Source organism: Elephas maximus, chromosome 3 (assembly GCF_024166365.1).
Source record: "Elephas maximus indicus isolate mEleMax1 chromosome 3, mEleMax1 primary haplotype, whole genome shotgun sequence".
Lineage (NCBI taxonomy): Eukaryota > Metazoa > Chordata > Mammalia > Proboscidea > Elephantidae > Elephas > Elephas maximus.
Window position 1 is genome coordinate 182,243,270 of NC_064821.1, and position 21,289 is coordinate 182,264,558.

At 38.4% G+C, this 21,289-nt stretch overlaps 1 protein-coding gene across 4 annotated transcripts in view; it reads right to left on the reverse strand.

Moving 5' to 3' along the window:
* CDC14A (cell division cycle 14A) overlaps positions 1–21,289 on the reverse strand; it is a 187,008-nt gene that overhangs the window by 80,032 nt on the left and 85,687 nt on the right. For all 4 annotated transcript variants that reach the window (XM_049880249.1, XM_049880250.1, XM_049880248.1 and 1 more), the window contains 2 exons: positions 14,665–14,731; positions 11,462–11,524 (listed from right to left, as the gene is read on the reverse strand). In XM_049880249.1, the coding sequence (XP_049736206.1) occupies positions 11,462–11,524; positions 14,665–14,731 (130 nt within the window). The remainder of the gene's footprint in view (positions 1–11,461; positions 11,525–14,664; positions 14,732–21,289) is intronic.

Consider the following 21,289-nt stretch of genomic DNA (forward strand, 5'->3'; position numbering starts at 1 on the left):
TAAACATTAGATAATACTGGGCTATATTCCCCAGCTTTAATGAAGCTGATGGAGTAAACAAAGAGATTTAGGTCTTAGCTCTAAATCTGGAAAAAAAATAATAACAATAAATTTATAGCTTTTAAGTGAGCTAATATAAGCTTACTCTGGTAAGCCTCCAAAATTAGTATCTGTGCCTTCTATCATGGTAAATTATACAAATGGCAGTATTTTTCAATAATAAAATATTTAAGATCACACAAATTGGTTTTTCTAGTTATCTAGATGTGTGCACATACAGACAGACACACACACACAGAGGCTTCAAAGAAATCCGGATCAGACAGGAACTTGAGGTACTTTTCAGCCCCACCACATTCTGTAAACAAACACTTAAGCAAGCATGAGGAACAATTTAAGCTCTTCCAGTCAAAGCCAATTACTACATAAAAAAAAAAAAATTTTTTTATACCTATTATTATGTAGAGGAACAGTGGCAGTGCAGTGGTTAAAGCGCTCGGCTGCTAACCAAAGGTCAGCAATTTGAACCCACCAGCTGCTTCTCCGGAGAAAGATGTGGCAGTCTGCTTCTGTAAAGATTTACTGCCTTGGAAACCCTATGGGGCAACTCTACTCTGTCCTACAGGGTTGCTATGAATCAGAATCAATGGTAGTGGGTTTGGTGTGGGGTTTATTATTGTGTGGAAAAACTTAAATATAATAAAACCCCAAAATAAATATCTGAATTTCTGAAACTGATAAATTTAGGTGCTTTTATTCACTTTTCTATAGGATTCTTCACTCTACAAAAGATTCACCAGGTTTCTTTTGAATAACTAACTCTCCTAGTACATTTAAAATATGATTTTATTTAAAAGCATGGATTTTTACAACTTCTAAGAAGTACACCTGTGCCAGTTGTAATAGGCACAAATATATTTTTCAGTCCAAATCATGAAAAATATTTAGCCGTTTAGCCACTGTAATGAACTGACAGCGAGACAGAGAGGACAGTCCTTGAGGTTAACAGTTACAGGATTGATTCCCTTATCTACAAATGTGTTTTCTAAAACAACACGCAGAAACATTTTTTGAGGACACTTCAACATGCACTCGAACAATTGCTGAGCCTTTATTATAGATTGAGGACTAAAACTTGGTGCTACACATAAAATGATAAAAAGCATTTTCTCTGTGCACTTAAGGAGTCCAAAGGCAAGTGGGAGTAACAAATAATAGTAATAGCAGCAAATACACAAATACCACTGACTCTGTGCAGGGAGCTATTCTATCACACACAACAGCTCATTTAATCCTCTCAGCAACCCTATGAGGTAGGTACTCTTATCATCTCCATTTTACCCAAAAAAAAAAAAGGTGAATTTAACTGTGATAAGTACTAGAATAGAGGTACGTAAGAGGTATAACAATGGTATAAAGAAGACATTTTAAAAATCAAGAAGATAGAACTATGTCTTTTTTTAATCCATTAACGAAGTACTTTTTATATTTTCCTAGCTTCTATAACAATAAAATAATGTTTACATTATAGCTGTATTGCATAAATGCAAATATGTTTTAATGACTGACACTTTATGAGCTTAAAGCAAAGTAAATATTTAAATTATTTGGTTTAAATTAAGTTGCCATGCCATGTGGCTTTAAATAATAAGCAAACTCTAGATTTTAATTCAGATTTGTTTTTGAAAGAGAATGGGGTGGAAACAAAGAGGAGAGTGCCCAAGTGGGTGACTGTTTCACCTCTGCTAGCAACATTTGGGGTGGGGAGACACGGGTGGTAAAAACCATCCAGACCAGTAAACGTCTCTGCTGATGCAATGGCAGGAAGCAAGAATCCAGCCCACAGTTGGAGATGCCATTCTAGTACTCAAGAAATGAAGATTTGAGGTCAACAAAACATACATGATTGTTGAAATTTGGAAAGCGGTGTACACATTCATAAAGAGAGTATATAACCAGAAATCATAATGCCCTAGAAAACAGCAGCATTTCAGGGTAGGTAAAGAGGAAGGACTCGTAAAGGAGATTGTGAAAGAATGGCTAGAGATATATAAGGAAGAGAAATGGAAGACATGGAACCTTGGGCGCTAGGCAAGAAAAGTGAGTTTCCAGAATTAGAGGGTGGCCCATCTCTCAGTTTATCCTCCTGTGGTGGGTTTCTTGTTGCTGTGATATTAGAAGCTATATCACCAGTATTTCAAATACCAGCAGGGTTGCCCTTAATGGACAGGTTGCAGTGGAGCTTCTAGGCTAAGACTGATTAGCAAGAAAGGCCTGGTGATCTACCTCCAAAAACTGGCCAAAAAAAACTCTATGGGTTACAAGAGAACATTGTCCAATTACCAATAATCATGAAGATGGCACAGGACCAGGCAACATTTCGTTCTGTTACACATAAAGTCCCATGAGTCAGATCCAACTCAAAGGCAACGAACAACAGCAACAGAGTAAAATGCTACAGACACATCAGGTAGGAAAAAGCTAAGCAGAGCCATTTGCTTTTGCTAACTCTTTCATTAGCAAGAACAGCTTGAGTAGAGTTGGGAAGACAGAGCCAGGCCAGAATCAGTTGACTGGCTGAGTAAAAACAGGGAGAATGCTCTCTTAAGAAGTGTGAAGGTACAAGAAGGAAGAGAGACTGGACAGTAATTAAAGAGGAAGAAAATAATCACGGAAAATTTCTTAGGACAGTGTAGACCTCAAAATGTTTTAGAGACTTAACCGACACCATCTCTGAACCAGCAATGGGTGTAGTATAATAGTAGACGTGGACACACCTGGTCCCTGCACTTGAGCAGTTACAGTGGCCAGGAAGGAATCCTGCTTCCTTTAACTTGTGGCCATTGAGTGGCGTAATCAACATTACCAAACAGCTCCAGGGGAATGCTTCTAACAGTTCTTCTAAGAGTCAAATCACTGTGGGAGGCACTCCTCCACTACCACTCCATGTGGTGAGAACATGCCCACATACCCACATTCTGGACCTTGCCTGGCCCCAGCCTTTTGGCAGGAATTCACAATTACACTAGCAATAATTCACTTTCTTCCAGTTCCAACATTTATAAACAAGCCAAGAGCACAGGCCAAGCACAGGTTACATTCTAGTTTGCTGTACAAATTCTCATTCAAAGCAAACCCTTAAAGCACCATAGTTTTAGGTGTTCAGCAAGACCTGACTCCTGTTGTTGACCTGCGCTAACACACTGAGAGATAGGAGACCTAACAAACCTTATGGATTCTCAGGGTACGTGCTGCAGGGCCACCTCAAGAGCCTACACCATCTGGTCATGTTGACAATTTGCTAATTAATTGCAATGAAGGATGACAGCATCAACCTGGAGACAGTTCTTGTTCACATGATGAACGAAACTGATGGTACATGCAAACCCTGGCCCAAGATTACTACGATATCTAGCAATCCATGTTGCAAATAACTAGCTTAAAAAAAAAAGGCAACAAACCATTCACTCTTGCAGCATAGACTGATTTGTGATGAAATAAAAAGCACTTTACATCATTCCAAGAGGTTGTCTTTGGTCACTTTCCATTGAAAAGTTACTTTTAAAAGATTGTGTAACTATCTTGAAATGCCCTACGCTCCTTTAGTTGTCCATTCTACAAACATTTAATGACTGCCCACTGTTAGTGTTCTGTGCTGTTTGGCTGCTTACTCGTACAAAGAAGACACAGTGCATGCCCTCAAGTACCCACAGGGTAGAGGGAAAGACACCGATGTGTCAACAAAGAATCATACAATGCTGCACGGAAGTGCTTCCACAGGGCTAACCAAGACTTAACAGTCAGCCATGTAAATATGGTGGGCAGGAGAGAAGGGATACCAGGCAGAGCGTGTCCAAAGCACAAAAGAACTGCCATCTGGGAAGCTTCAGGGATTTAGGTATGAGGAGAGAGCAGAAAAGAAACAGACTGGAGAGGAAGGAAAAGTCCACCTCAAGAAGGGCCTTTTGTGCCATGCTAAGGAGTTTACATTTCCTCTTTTAGCCTTTTAGGACTTAAAGCGGATAAGTGATATCACCAGATTTAATTTTTAAAACATACCCTCTGATAACTGTGTGAAGACTAGATCAAAGATGCCAAAGATTTGAGAAAGACCCAATCCTAAGCATACAGATTGACTGATGCTTTCTCACAAACAGCTCCCACATGGGCTGCAACGTGATGTGGCTAAGGTAATGCGAAACCACCTTCTAGAATAGCAATGCTCGTTTCCAAAAAAAAAAAAAAAGCACATCCTTAGGTAAAGATAACAATAGTGAACTTGTGAATTGCTGGAATTTCTCAAGAGTAAAATTTTCCATATTCAGCCTGTCATGGATCAATGAGAAATTCTGTGTAGTCAGCTAATTTGATAAGCACGAAGGTGGGAGCTTGGGGCAAGGATCAAACATGGTAACTTGTGCAGAATGAGCACAAGATTGTATTGATTCTATGGTCGCAGGCAACAATAGCAAAGGTTCCAACTCTACACATGAAGAGATGAAATAACAGCTAGCCTTCTAGAAAAAAAAAAGGGCCTAGCATATATAGTGAGCAAACAGAAGGCACTTGATAAATGTTCAATAAGCAAACTGAAAAGTTATAAATGTGCAGCCACAGAAATTATAATGTGGCTTCTTGACTCCTATAATAATAGACGTTAATCTGCACACCTTTACGTCTGTAGAACAAAGTTTGCCAACCAGTGTGATGAAATGGAGTTGCCTGGGCAGGGACTGGGTCGGCCAGAGCCCCCAAGTCAGTCACCAACAGCTGTGAGCTATTATCACCAGGTGCTGAGCAAATATTATCACGTTCTATTTCGACTCGACAGCAGTGGGTTATGGGATGTGCGCCATGATAGGAAAAGACAAAAGGAAGCCCTGTGTTGTGACTCTCCCCTTGAGTAGGCAGTAACCAGTGTCATCAGCCATGCAATACCCAAGGCCAGACCTAACAACTTACGTCAAGTAACCAATGTTCAAATAGTAGCCCAGGTTTGTCAGTGTACAAAAGCACAGTCAATAATGGCTTGATATTCTGGAAAATATCCTCATACAACGACAACATCACAGAAAATTTTATTGACTTATTTTTTTCCCTCAGAAAGGCAGTAATTTATGGGGGAAAGAAACCATTATGGCAGAGAAAAGACAGCTCAAAGAAAGAAGACAAAGTAATTTCTCAGTTTTTGAAGTAGGGTCTACATGAAGTTTAAGTTCCATCTAATCTCCAAAAAGTAGTTAAGGCAGCTTCTTCAAACTGCATGGTCCAAATTCTGGATAGGATAGTAAATTTAAGCCCCGAAAATGTTGCCACTGAAGCTGTTTTTTCTTCCACTAGGAAGAGAGTAGTGCTACAGGAATAGGTTTCTTCCATGTTTTTCTGTTGAGTTCATCTGTGTTTGCCAACGTAAGAACATTCTCAAAAATGGCAAGGGCTCTGGTAAACAGAGGAAAGCCTTTCAGCGACAACTAAAGTGACCAAGTGGTTAAGCGTTTGGTTGCTAACCAAAAGGTTGGTAGTTTGAATTCACGAGCTGCTCCTTGGAAATCCTATGCGGCAGTTCTACTCTGTCCTATAGGGTCACTATGAGTCAGAATTGACTCGACAGCAATGGTTTTTTTTGTTTCTTTAAATAATGAACAAAGACACAATTTCACATTCCTTTGGGTAAATAGTAGCATCATTAGTAATTGGGTGTTGTTTAGGCAAGATTCTTGTTTAGTAAGGTCACCTCTCCCCGCCACAAAAAAAAAAAAAAAAAAAAAACAGAAAAAAGCTAAAAGCAGACTGTATATATAGGTGTTGCTTCAGAGTCTCACAAGCCAAGTATTAGGCTACATTAGCACTAGCCACTAAGCTTTACTACTGGAGAGGGTACTGCTCCTCATATAAGGTACACGATTCGATTTATCACTCAAGCTCTTTCATCTTTGTTTTTCCCTAGAGCAAAAAGTCTATTTTCACCTTTCAAGTGAACTAATCAATGGCTAAATTCCAAAGGAGTGGCTGCTAATTTCTCAGGTTCCTTAAGAACACCTTGAGAAACTCAGAGTTAGGCTGTTGGAAGAGTAGGAAATGTTTTGACACTGACGCCTAGTGGAAGCTTTTGGAATCCCATCTGGCAGTTACTTTATCTGACCTTCACAGAATAGCTGCCGGAATTACATCTGTTTATCAGTGCAAATGGGACAAATACACAGTTCCACAGCTTGGCCAAGGACCTGGGGAGACCACATTTTCAAAGATTCTTTTGTACAATGGAAGCCAAACCCTGCCATTGGTTATTAATAATTAATACAAGGGGCCATTTACAAGTCAGATACAAATAAAGCAAAAGCCTGGGGTATCTTACCCCAAGCTTTCTAAATATGACCTGAAGCCCAAACCTACTGCTGTCAAGTGGATTTCAACTCATAGCAAACCCACTGGGTTTCCAAAGCTGTAAATCTCTATGGAAGCTGATTGTCACATCTTTCTCTCCACGGTTGCTGGTGGTTTGGAACCACGAACCTTCCAGTTAGCAGTTGAGCACCTTAACCACTGCACCACCAGGGCACCTTCTAAATATGACAGTCTTGAAATTAACTCTGATGCAAACAATTAGATCACTGGCTACAAGAAGATAGAATCTATTCTACTTATCCTAAGGTTCATTTCATCCCGATGGACTCTGATAGTCCACTGTCAAGACTCTTCTTGCAGAATCTGTCTGCATTCCAGTCACACGTGGCTATTAAGGACTTGAAACACGGCTAGTCCAAACTGAGATGCGTCCCTAGTGTAAAATACACACTGGATTCCAAAGGCTTAGTTCAAAAAAAAATGTGAAATTCTTCCCAAATAATTTTTATACAAATTATATGTTGAAATAGTATTTTGGATTACTAGATAAAATAGAAGCATTGTTGAAATTAATTTCACCTGCACCTGTTTTACTTTTTTAAATGTGCCTACTAGAATGTTTAACTGTGTAATTCCTTTAAATATATATAATTAGTGTATCTATAAATTGTATAATGTACTTAAGAATTAAGATATATATTATATATAAAATGTATAAATTGTACACAATTTATATAACAGAGATGTATATCTTAATATATATTTTAAAATACACATTTCTCTTTTATTTCTATTATACCGTACTGCTCTAGACCCTTGAACCGTAGAATGAGGATGGATGTAACCTTTGCAGAATGAGCAGGTTTATCTATAGGTTTATAAAACAGGTATTTCCCATGTTCTTCTGACCTTGTTGCTGACAGCATTTAAAAATAGTATTCTTCACCAACCACTCTGACAGGGATCATAACAAATAGAGGGTCCCAGACAGAGCCAGAGAAAAATGTAGAACAAAATCCAAATTCACAAAAAAAGACCAGATTTACTAGTCTGACAGAGACTGGAGGAGCCCCTGAGACTATGGCCCCCGGACACCCTAACTCAGAACTGAAGCCACTCCCAAAGTCTACCTTTCAGCCAGAGATTAGACAGGCCTATTAAATAAACAGTGACACACATAAGGAACACGCTTCTTAGTTTAGTCAAGTATATGAGACCAAATGGATAACATGTACCCAAAAGCAAAGATGAGAAACCAGGAAGGCACAGGAAAAATGGGCGAATGGACATGGAGAATCCAGGGTCAAAAGGGAAAGTGGGGAAGTGCTGACACATTTCAGGAATTATAACCAATGTCACAAAACAATTTGTGTATAATTTATTTTGGATGAAAATCTAATTTGCATGTAAACTTTCTCCTAAAACACAAGAAAAAAAAATTTTTTTAAAGTAACATTCTTGTAAGATTCTCCTTTAATCGCAGGTAGAGATGCAGTCTCATTACCTTGGGCTGTTTCTCAAAACGTTATATATTAAATGTAGTTTAGTCAAGAAGTGGCTTTGAAAGTTTCATCCTGAAAATCCTCCAATTATCTAAGGCTTAGAATTTCACCAATTCCTGTCAGATACAACAATACAATTTTACTTTGAAAACTACAATTATCTTCTTGGAATACTGACTTTGCTGGAGCTAATAAAACATGAACTTAGCTATACCACAAGTTCACCAAGCATCCAGACTCACTAGAGCAGGGCAAATAGCAAGAGAAGTTATGACAGGTAAAGTCTGGGCCCAAAGATTATCAGGAAAAGAGTACCTTTATTTATTCATTAAAGAAACATTTATGAAATGTATACCACACATTTATGAAATGTATTGATACCACCTGCCAAGCACACTTCTATTTGTGGTTTTCTATTTTACAGGCTTCATGATAGAATGGATATGCCATTCTCAAAAAGGAAACTATTAGAAAACATTTCAAATGTTCACCAGCTGCCAGTGCCCTCCCCTTACTTATTTTGTTGTTTTAAGGTGGAGGTCTGACCACATTCTTACCAGATTTTTGTTTGTTTGGTTAGTTGGTTTAAAAGATAAAATTGTGCTGTCTGCTTCAGGTTTCTCAATAGCTTTTTCAAATAACCCTCAGTATTACCATAAAAAAAATTTAAAAATAAACTAATAAATAAAAGATAAAGGAAAAGTTACACATCAACTAGGTTTTTTGTTTTTGTATTTACTCCTTGCTCTTCCTGTCTCCCTACCACCCCTAATTTTTCCTTTAAATGAAATGGCTATTTATTTATTTATTGTACTTTAAGTGAAAGTTTACAAATCAAGTCAGTCTCTCACACAAAAACTTACACACACTTTGCTATGTGCTCCTAGCTGCTCACCCCTTAATGAGACAGCACACTCCTCCTCTCTCCTCTATATTCCCCAGGTCCATTTAACCAGCTCTTGTCCCCCTCTGCCTTCTCATTTCACCTCCAGACAGGAGTTGCCCACATAGTCTCATGTGTCTACTTAAACCAAGAAGCTCAGTCCTTACCAGTATAAATGAAATGGTTTTAGTGTTTTGCTATCAACTGGGTTAACAATCATATTTTTCTCCATGCTTATATACATGGGACAGAGATCCAGGTTCGGGGGAGCTTGAAATTTATCTAACATGAGGGCTCTTGTTAAAAATACAAAACGATGAACATAAAACTCAATATAGGACCTTAAAAGAGGCCTTGTAAGCACGGGGGTCCCTAACTTCAAGCTTCATTAGCTTCATAGTAAATCATCTCCATTCACATAACACAAACATCTATATACATATATGGAGGGAGATCTTGCTAGTGTTTGTTTTATTTTTAAAGCACTTTTTGCATCTTGCCTTCTTAACAATACATTATAGAAATCATCCCAAGACAAATGATAGAGCTCAAGTTCGTTTTTTAAATGCCCACATAGTAGTCCATGGTGCATATATGCTACGAGTTATTTAAACTTCCCCCTTACTAGTGTGTATTCTCTTTGTTTCTGTCTTTTTCTTTTGTTTTTGGTTCATATTTTTCCCCCCTGTGCCACAATAACAATGCTTTTATGGTTTTAAAAAAAAAAAAACTCTTTGGGGACTTTAATAAAATGTACTAAATTTATTAATTTGGGGAGAAGTGGCAGTGTTATGATGTTAAGCCTTCCCACCGAAGAATATGGTATATGTTTTCCTGTTGGGTCACATCCCATCGATAGGGAATTTACAATGTAATAAGGCAAATGAGGTTTGCACCCAAATAGCTATAAGCAAAAACAAAAACCAAACCTGTTGTCGTTGGATTGATTCTGACTCATAGCAACCCTACAGGACAGAGCAGAACTGCCCCATAGAGTTTCCAAGGAGCGGCTGGTGGATTCAAACTGCTGACCTTTTGGTTAGCAGCCGAACTCTTAACCACTACCCCACCAGGGTTTCCACTATGCCACTGGGGCTCCCAAATAGCTATAAACCCAAAACCATTGCCATCAAGTCATTCCGACTCATAGCAACCCTACAGGACAGAGGAAAACTGTTCCATAGGGTTTCCAAGAGCAACTGGTGGATTCAAACTGCTGCCCTTTTGGTTAGCAGCCGTAGTTCTTAACCACTGCACCACCGGGGTTCAAAATAGCTACACTGTAAGAAAACAAAAAGTACAAATTGTAACACATGAAATTGAGAGTGAGATCTGATCTGCAAAGGATTTAAATACACATGAAATGGAAGAGGGTGAAGGTGAAAGGAGATGGCCTCTGGGGGAAAGGATGCTCAGCCAGGGCATGGGGACCTTCAAGAAACAGTTAAGAAAGCAGCTCAGCAGGTAGGGAATACAGAGTGCGGACTGTGAAGAAACAGGAGACCAAGCAAGAGAGGTGGGCTAGAGATCGTCCACAGCTAAGAACGCCAGGACCCAGGAGTTCATTCTCATTTCAGCAGAGCAGTGGGAGCCACAGCCAGCTTGGGGCCAAGAACTAGATGAGATGAGAGGCCTGTTTGAAGATCACTAAGTCAGGTGTGCAGAAGACAACCCGAGGGGAGAAGGACGCGGGCTCCATTAGAGGGCTGTTGTAATACCCCATGGGAGAGGAAGTGAGGCCTGAACCAGGGGAGTGGAAGTGAGAACAGAAAGGAAAGGAGAGATGTGACACACCTGTAGCACCAGCCACGGGAATTCAAATATTCATTAGATTAGGGAGGAAAAAGATGCTTCTACCCTTCAGCCTAGGCGAGTAGAAAGCTGGTGATGCCATTAACACAGAAGAACAAGGCCGAAGACCATGTCTGGGTGATGATCAGTTTCTTTTCAGATATGTTAAATTTTAACATGTAAGCAGAATATTCAAATAGGTATATCCTAAACTAGAACCCAAAATGTCAGAGTTGCCCTTCATCTTGCTAAGGATAGTGATAAATTTTATAACTCCTCTGGGGAAACCCAACAAATGAGCTCACTTTAATAAAATGTAGAACCTAGTCACATTCTGAGGGCTTCTCATCTTTCAGAAAAAGTTAACTACTTCTAGATCCTTCCTCAGGCTACTCAGAAAGTACTCTTCTTTAACATTGTCTTGTAACCTAGCTTGAAGAGTCTTTCCTTAAACTCTGTATCACGAGCAGGCAAGACAAAGCTATGTAATGGTGCCAGGGGTAAAAATTCAGCCAGCTCTTAGAACTAAGTAAATTCAGCCATATTTACAAATAAAATTTATGTGGGTGGTAATATTATAATGTACAAGTCCAGTTTTGTTTTAACCAAAACCTGAATTTTAAAACTGACTTACCAAATTTTACTACCAAACTATAATTTCAAGTTATCTTGTCTTATAAACCCAAGGTGGAAAGTGATTGTCAATAAAAGTTTGTTAAAGGAACATATATATAGATCCGGCATTTTCCTAAATTAAAATTTTGGTGACTCCTGGTTCGAAGACAATAACCAAAGCTGAAAGGGCAAGCTGGCAAACTATAGAAGACTCCAGAATGCTTTTATTTAGCAGGACTCAATTTGTAATACTTACATGCTAGGAAGAAAAAAAAATTGTTAATCAACTTGTAATTATATCTTTAAAAAATTAAAATGTACAAACCTCGTAATGTTCATATTCATCCACATCAAATGTCTCAAAGTCAAAAAATCCATGTTGTAACCCCTGAAAGCAGAATTTGAGTTAGTTTTGCCACACTAAATTAATAACGTCTACTAGACTGTCCTGGGAGTCCTGCTCACAAAACGATCCTCACTGATCTGGAGGAGAAAGCTTAAAACTTTTGATTTTTAGTACATATCTAGAAATTATCTTATAACATTGGTAATTTTGCTTTAAGACTCTCTTACAAATAGGAGTGAATATTTATAAAATTATGTCCCACAAATATGTCTGGAGTTCTGATTTAGATTAATTTTATATGTAAAAATAATTATATAAACTGAACATACTAGCAAATTTATAGTTCCAAGTACTGGTGACCATGCCATTAATCCATATCTAACTATGACAGAGGACAGGAGAAGAAAAATCAATTAGTCTTGGAGGTTTTGTTTTCCTTTTATCAGCAATGAGATATGTAGCAAAGAAGGCATTTTTAATTAAGAGGCCCTGCCTGTTCACTGAAACTCTACTTTGGGAGAATTTGTTTCATGGTGATAGTGTCTGACGAAGTGAAAGTGTGCTTGGCTGTTGCTACAATTTAGGAGGAAGAACTGATATTTTTAACAGCACAAAGAAAAGCTTCATACTCCTTTTTGTAATGTAATGACTGAGAACTTTTAGAAATCATCCAGCTTGCTCAGATCTAATATATTGAAGAGGACAAAGAGTCTTTTATTTCATAAACTGTGAAGCTATACAGATTGCAAAGAATACAAAACCATGAGTACTTTTTAAAAATTACATGATAGAGTCATTAAAAATAGAAGAAGCTATTAAGCCAAGCTCAAGCAGATCTATCTTAGAAAATACTTTCAAGACCGGTGTTTTTCAAAACACGGACCACCTACATCAGAAGCACTTAGGGTAACTAGTAACAATACAGATACCAAAACCCCATCCCACAACTACTAAACCAGAATCTCTGCGGGTGGGGATCAGGGTCAGCATTTTTCACAAGACTTCCTAGGTGATTCTTATGTGCTAAATTCTGACAACAGTGGTTTAATCAGCCCCTACAGAATAATCAGAACAAGCTGTTTAAATGATTTCACCTTTAAACAAAACAACTTAGTTCATTCACAGGCAGCATTTCAAAGAAAATAGTGAGAAAAAAAATACTAACTGAGCTATCCACTCTTCTTCTTTTTATTTAAAGTGTGTTTTGTTTTCACAGAATATGAACTATGCTTACGCAATGTTAATACATTAAAATCAGAAAGATATGCTTCCAAAAAAGGCAATAATGTAGCCATACTCCATGTACGTTCTTAGGAGGCTACTCACTGCGGCGACAATCAGCCAGGACATGGCATATCATGTAAGGGAACACAAAGCACAGGTAATGCATCTCAGTTACTCAGAAACATGTTGAAGGCGCTAATGTCAGGTCACCTAAATTTTCATCTATGTTTGGGCAAAATAAACCCCAACATTGGGCAAACAGTAAGTTTACAGAAGCCCTTATGAACAAAGTCACACCTTTCCTTTACCACAGGAAGGATGTCATAAATTTCAGTATCGAATTACCGGTTACCATAGTAACAGGCAGGCTATTCCAGCGTGAACTCTTTCTGAATTCCATGTTGTGTTATAAAATATATGGCCTATATCCAAGGTGAGGGAAAGTACAATAATGGTAATAGTGACAGAAAATAAGTTATATATACATTTTCCCCCTGAAGCATATTTTTTTTAAAGGCCGTTAACTGTGGCTTATGTATTGGGTAACATCTCTACAAAGGTCTTTAATTGACCTGCATGCTGGTCATATTATTTGCAGGGGGTGGGCTACAGTATCTGTATAGCTTCAGCAAAAGGGAAGGTATTTGAAACACCTTCAGGTTTTACAGAGTTTAAATTCATTTTAAAATGAAATATCAAAATCAGAAACACATAAAGCAGGTAGCACATTCATCACACCAATTTTCTCAACTCAAAATATAGTTAAATCAGTTTTGTATTACATCTGAGGGAAAAGAAAAAAAAACAAGCTAGAATCACTACTGATACTATATTTATAATCCACAGTGATCTCTGCCAATGGGTTGTGCAATATGTACATTCCAGACTGATAACAAACCATGGCAAATGTTTAAGATGAAATTAGGTACTTTAAACTCTCATTACAAATCACAGCCTAGTTTGCATGACTCTTCAGATTATAAATTAATATTTCTAAAACATATCCCCAAAGTTCTCAGGGATCTTTTAGATAAACTTCTTTATTTTATATATAAACAAACAATTATGACTTGGTTCTCAAACTATACCCACTGCCGTCGAGTCGACTGCGACTCATAGCGACCCCATAGAACAGAGTAGAACTGCCCCACAGAGTTTCCAAGGAGCGCCTGGTGGACTCGAACTGCTGACCTCTTGGTTAGCAGCCATAGCACTTAACTACTACGCCACCAGGGTTTCCTCTCAAACCAAAGCATGCATCAAATCACCTGGAGGGATTATTCAGAGTTCCTGTTCAGTAGGCCTGGGGTAGGCCGCAGAATTTGCATTTCCAACAAGTCTGCACACACTGAGAACCACTGACTTATGATATGTTTTTATATGATATCAGAAAGAACTCTGGATTGAATCAGGAAATCTGAGTTATAATTAGCTCTCCTAACAGCTCCCTTGCACCCTGAGAGAATGACTTAACCTCTCTGGGCTTGTTTCCTCATCTGTAAAAAGGGGATAATAATATCTGACCTACCTACTACTTCATGGGCCTGTAATAATATCCAATTAGAAAACCAGTGTAGAAATGTTCTCCTCCACACCAACAGAGGAGAGCAGTGGCTTAGATAATTTCCTTTCTCCTCCCACACCTAGACCCAGCCTGAAATGAAGCTAAGGGGTGGCAAAGCGATGTCACAGCCACAGCGGCAGATAGCAGAGGTGATAAACCTGCCCCAGAACACAAAGAATTTAAGAGAGACGGGGCTTACACAAGGAGTCACAAAGTTACCCCTTGTTTGCCCTACGGTCTGTATTTTACAAATCCATCATCGTTCAAGAAGTGAAGAGCCTTTTGCTTAGGGGCTCCCCTCTCTTCTATCTAACAACAAACAAGATGTTAAGATTATTCCTTTTTCATATTTTTAAACTCCTGTGTCAACTACAGCAAGGAGAATGGTTATTACCTTTCTGATTCCCTGCAAACAGTCGAGGATGGTGAGATTGTAAGTGCAATTTCCAAAGGAAGCATCCCTATAAACAGAAATAAACTTCATATTAAAAACTTGCATCTGGAATATTCAAATAGCAAAACGCCAAAGTCAGCTGGAGGCATGCTTGTTTGGCTTCACGGCTGTCAACATGGTAAACTTAGGTATCTCGGCAGATCTTACTAGTTTACTCCCGAAGCTTAACTGCAGCACTTCTGAAATTGCTTTAATCCAATAGGCAGAATTAATAAGAAAGTAGATTTAAGAGCCTGAACTCTGGAGTCAGATTGCTTTGGTTCAAATTCCAATTCTGCCCCGTACTAGCTAAGTAAGATCTTGAGCAAGTTATTTTACTTCTTCGTTCCCTCAGCTGTAAAATAAAATTAACCAAAGTAATTACCATTCATAGGCTTGTTACCAGGTTATATAAAATAATATGTAAAGTTCTTAGTATAGTATCTGACACGTAGGAAACACTTTATAAATATTGGGACTGCTGTTTAACAGTGAATCGCACTGTTTCACTAAGTAAAACATTGATCGTTACGAGAGGTATTCTGACAGACAAATGAGCACCTGTCAGGAATATGGTGAATATAAGCATAAAACGGTAAGTGGGACAATATGTGTAGGTCAACAGAACCTAACAGTCGTTCTTATGGGTTAAATACTCCCCTCCCGTCAAATTAAAAAAAAAAAAAATGCAGTCATGCTTCCAAACAATCTCCTCTCAGCATCACTGGGTGCCATAAGAGGTTCTAATGCATCATGAAGTGATCAAAAGGAGTGGGAGCCTACTGTACCGAAATTGAGTGCTTCATGCTTTATTTAAGTTTTTAGAGCAACTTAGCAGACCCACTTTAGGCAACATAAAACTAAAGTATCAAGTTCAGGTCAGTGAAGCAAGAACTGGCCCTGGAGCTTTAACACTAGCAACGTTCCAAGGTGTCCAAGGCAAGAAACTTGACCTCAGGCTCTCAGTCTCTCTGCCCAGCCTCCACGGCTGACCCAAGGGAACAGAGCTGTCAGGCACCTGCCAGGACAAAGCCAACTGTGTCACAGGCGGCCGAAGGGCAGCAGGGTAGGGGTGCCAGACGACGCTCTGGGGAGAGAAATCAACCTTTAAGGGCTTTAACACCTAATTAACATAAATGTAAGTTTTCTATCAGGAACCATACCGATGTAACCTGAACCTAAGCCCTGAACTGTAATGCAGCTGCAGCAGCACTGAGTTGCAGTATCCTGACAGCCAAGCATAAAAATAGTAAGTCAGCAAAGCAATTTAACAGAAACGTTTCTTAAGCCCTGAAACTTCCCGGTTAACCTATGTAAATACGAGGGGTTATTCCAGATATTTAAGTCTGATTTCAAGTGTTCTCTTTTAAAATGCCATCTAAACTCATTTTCAAATTTCTTATGAAGATGTAAATCATATATTAAGAAGCAAAATTTTAACGGACAAAACTGGATTAAAGAATAGCTGGGCATCTAAGATAAAATGCTAGGTTATATAAATAACCACACAGCCATCTACAGGCACATGTCTCTTTGGGGCAAGGGCTCAGAATCTTTTTCTGCCATGAACTCCTGCAGCAATGAAGTCTGTGGACTCCTTTACTCAGAACAGTGTTCTAAAATGCATAAAATGTATAGGATTAACAGAAATCTGACTCAGTCAAATTGAAATACAGTTATCAAAATATATTTTAAAATGATAATACAGTAGTATGTATTTTTTATTAATATATTATATAACAAGATTTACTGGTAGGTCTAATTGCTGTAATTTTGATGAATGAAGGAGCGTAATTTTTTATATGTAACAACTTTAACATAATATAAAAACGTCTACAATTTCTATTGTGACCATAGCCCCCCCAAAAAACCCATATGTTGTTAATATTACTGTTGTTTCCAACATTTATAACTGAATGCTATGTTGTAAGCTACAAGATTAGTGAAAATAAAGATTTTTTTTTTTCTCATCTAAATTCACAGAATCTTTGAATTCTCTCCATAGACCCAGGTTAAAAATTATTTGGTTAAAAAATTTTAAAAAAAAAAACTTCTTTGTATTTTTTTTGTCTTTTTTTTTTTTAACTTCTTTGTATTTAAAGAGAGTAAAAAAAAGATATGAGAATTGAAGGTACCCCTTATTCCCTCAAGTATATTTTCCTACTCACAGACTCAGCTAAATAATTTCACAAATATGAGTTACCAGAGAAAGCTACAGACTTAGTCTTTCTGACGGTCTGCAAAGCATGGCAAGACTTTCATGATACCCCTTATTCTATTACAGCCACAATTTTTATCAGTGACTGAAAAGATTGCTACGGTGACTTGCTGAATTTTGTTCAACTGCATTGTTATATAAAATGGAGGTCAGGAGGTAGGAAACCACCAGGCTCTACTGACCTCAAAAGTCCCTTTCCACTCTTTCTCATTCAACACTATTATTCTTTCTTTCCTGTCCATATCTCTCTCCAGGATTCTTTGCAACAGAATTTAAACATTTTCAGATCTCTCATCTTTTAACAAACCATCCAAAACTTCTTCCTCGGAATACTCTCTTCTCTTGGTTCCTGGATTTTCCTTTTCCTCTCCAACCACTAATCCTTTCCAATTTCCTTTGAAAAGTCATCCTTCTCCTTATCTTTAAACATTAGATATTCTTAAGGTTCAATCCCAGTCCAAATTCTTCTCACTCTATACTTTCTCCCTAGACCAGTGGTTCTCAAACTTTTACATGCATCAACATCACCTGGATGGATCAGTAAAACACGGATTACTGGGCCCCATCCCCAGCGTTTCTGATTCAGTAAACCTGGGGGAGGAGGGATCCCTGAGAACATGCATTTCTAACAAGTTCCCAGGAGATACTAATGCTGATGTTGCTGGTCCAGGGACCACATGTAGTGAACCACAGCCCTAGACAATCTCATCTACATAGATTATCATCTGCCGGTCACCCTCAAATTTAATTCTTTAGCACAAATCCCTTCTTAAAACTCCAAAACATTATAAACCAACTACCCACATGGCATTTCTACTTGGGTGCCTTAAAGGAATCTCAAACTCTTCGTATAAGAAGAAACCTGAATCTGCCCTCACTCCCCCCAAAAACAATAACGTGGCTCTCCAGCACTTCCTATCTCAGTAAAAAATACAACTTCCACATTGTCCAAGCTAGATCTTGAAGTCCCTCCATCTGTCTCATTCCCCTCACCCTATACTCTACTATGTCCCATCGTTCTTCTCTCTTAGATTATCTCTGAGATTATCCCTTTGTGTGTCTTCCCTCCAACTCCACTGGTACCTCTCACGTAGACTATGGCAACAGTCGTCCTACATCTACTCTTAGTCTTTCTAACCAGTTGTCTTCACTGTAGCCAGAGTGCTATTTAAAACAAAACAAAACAAAAAAACCAAATCTGATCTGTTTATTCCTCAGCTGCAACTCTTCATTAACTTCTCACTGTTTTCAAAGTAAAGCTCAAATCCTCAATAGGGCTACAAGAGCCTGTGGAATCTGGCTCTGCCTGCCCCTCCCCCTCACCCGCTCTCTGTGCCCCATCACAGCGGCCCTCCCTGAGCCCCTCTGACAGGGTGCTTTGCTCGCACCACAGAACCCTAGTCACATCTGCCTGGAATGTTCTTCCTTCCTACTCACCTTTGCCTCGGTTGCTCCTACTCATCCTTCAGATCTCAACTCAAAGATCACTTCTCTCAGGCAAAAATCCCCAACCCTATACTGGCTAGATGAGACCCCCAAACTTCCTTTTCATTGAACTTTTTACAGTTTGAAACTATACCCTGCATGCTTATTTGATTCTTCTGCCTCTCTCTGTAACAGGCTCAGAGAAGGTAGGATCTATACATTTTCTACTAACCGCTGTCTCCCCAGCACCTAATACAGTGCCTGACACAAAATAATACATGTTTGTAGGTAATTTTTTAATTAAATAAAGAAGTAGCTCACCCCAAGAAAACATTCTATGAACACGTTTCTTAACCAAGTAGCCTTAATACCTCAATGCCCACTAATAAGAAAAGCTTTTTTTCACATTAACCCAAAATCCCTTCTGTCCATTTAAGATCATTTCCTATTGTTCTCTTCTCCAAAGGTATATTAATTGAATAAGACTAAAAGCAGTGATGCTCAAAGTAGTTTTCTCTTCCTTTGTCAAATGCTATTAAATACAGTTTTATTTTAACCCAAGCACTTTAAGAGAAGCTACAAGGAGTTTTTAGGATTTAAATCACTGTACCAATGTGCTAAAATAGATGTTTCAAAAAGTTTTAAACTGTCAGTTTTTATTGCAGTTACAGTTCCCAGGTGCTTACTTTAACTCTGGGTTTGCTCATTCATTCACGTTTATTGGGCCAAACATTTATTGAGTTGGATAAGAGGACATGTTGTATTTTTCCACCTGCCTCATAAAGAAACACTGTAATCCCATACATTTCCACTGAGGGGAAAGGTTTGCACACTCCTTGCTGACTGAGAGAACTACAGCTTTTGTCTTTATCAGTCATGATAATTTTACCATGAATTGCACATTACTCTCTTGAACAGGTAAACTCAAGGATGCTCTTCATTCGGGAATTAAGGTCATCCCCAAACACCCAGGGTTTTCTAATTGTTCATCTCTGCTGAAGAATAAATCATGTGTCTCTAACCCCCAATACAGAAGACTAAAAAAAAAAAATACAGAAGACCAGAGACATCCAAATACAAATTTAGATGGTCAACCTCATACATGACCATCTAAAACAGGGGCAGATTATCCAATAAGCAAGGGAAATTGTTCACTAAAGATTATTAAGTAAGTACAAGTAAGCCCATGCTTCCCTTGCTTAGAGGGTCAACCACCCCATCAGAGATTATAAACTTGAAAAGACGCTTTGATTCTGCAGGAAGGTGCTGTGGTTGGGAGAGGGACAGATGCCAGTCATACCTAGAAGCAGAACCTTTGATGTGGTGAAAAAATGTGAAACTGTTCACTACAGATGATCTGGTAAGCAAGGTAAGCACTGTGCTTACCTTGCCTATTGGATACTCTGTTTCTGCATCTTAACTCCATCCATCCTGGCAATTCTATCATTCTAAATGTGACTTCTGGAATAGTGGTCAACTGAGCCAAAAAGGTATCATGAAGTGATTATAAAAATCCACATAACTATGACTTTGGGGGGCAGAGGGAGTTGCAGTCAATAAATATTTGTTGGATGAAAAACTAAATGAATGAATTTTGAGTAGAAGGAGTAATTGGAATGGTTTGTGTTTATATTTTTGCATTTATTTTGCAGAGAAGCAGTAGAAGAAAAACTAAATTTAGGAAAACTAGAATCATCATCCACAATTAGATACTAAGAGAAAGGGCTGACTCACTGGTATCCCAGAGCTGGCTTGTACAGGCTCTCAAGAGTTGGCTATTAAATACTCAGAAATTCTAAGAGGCCAAATCAGCCATGGTGGGAGTATTTATACAACAGAAATCAGCAAATGCTTTTTACTTAGACAGCCAGCTTACCAACACACCACTGCTTGTAATCAAGAGTCTAAGAGATAATTCAGAATGAAGCAGCTTGGTAAATACAAATAATGAGGAGATGAAACCAAAGATGGAGAACATGTTTACGTAAAACAATGAAAAAGCATTTCTGGAAATAAAGTGTTTTAAAATGAAGAAAGAATGAAGAAGAGAGGCACAATGTTTACAATGTAGAAACCACACTAAAGAATAAAAAAAGAATGATAAATGGAGTAAGAGCTATTAGGCATGATTATGATCTACGTATGTCCCAATTCCATCAATCTCTGTAAATTCTCAGAATAACAAGCAGTTGGTAGACCCAAAAAAACCCAGTGCCGTCAAGTCAATTCCGACTCATAGTGACCCTACAGAACAGAGTAGAACTGCCCCCATAGAGTTTCCAAGGAGCACCTGGCGGATTCGAACTGCCGGCCCTTTGGTTAGCAGCCATAGCACTTAACCACTATTCCACCAGGGTTTCCAGCAGTTGGTAGGAGTACAAATATCTGCAGAGCAATGGGTTGGAAAAGGGTTTCAAAAAGTCATCAATGCCATCTTCCAAGCACCGAACTGAATCCCATCTGCAGAACCACCACAAGACCATGAGCTTCTGAAGAATAGGGAATATATCCCTTCATGTTCGTCTGCCCAGAGTCTAGTACTATGCTGTAGATGCTGTCGAATGAATGAATAAAGGAATGATCACTACCAGAAGGCCATTCGGCTTATGGCTGGACATCCCTAATGGCTGGGATCTCTTGACCTATCAAAGCAAAAACTATATAAAGCAATCTTTAATCATAAACTATATACAATTGCAAAATCATACTCTAGATCATCACTGTCCAATGGAAATATAATGTCAGCCAGAAATGAGAGCTATATATGTAATTCAAAATTTTCTCAGAACCATATTAAAGTAAAAATAAGCAAGTGAAATTAATATTAACAATATAAAGTTTATTTAATTCAATATATGCAAATATGATCCTTTCAACATGTAAGCAACATAATTACATTTTACATTCTTTTTTCATACTAAATTTTTGAAATTCAATTTGTAT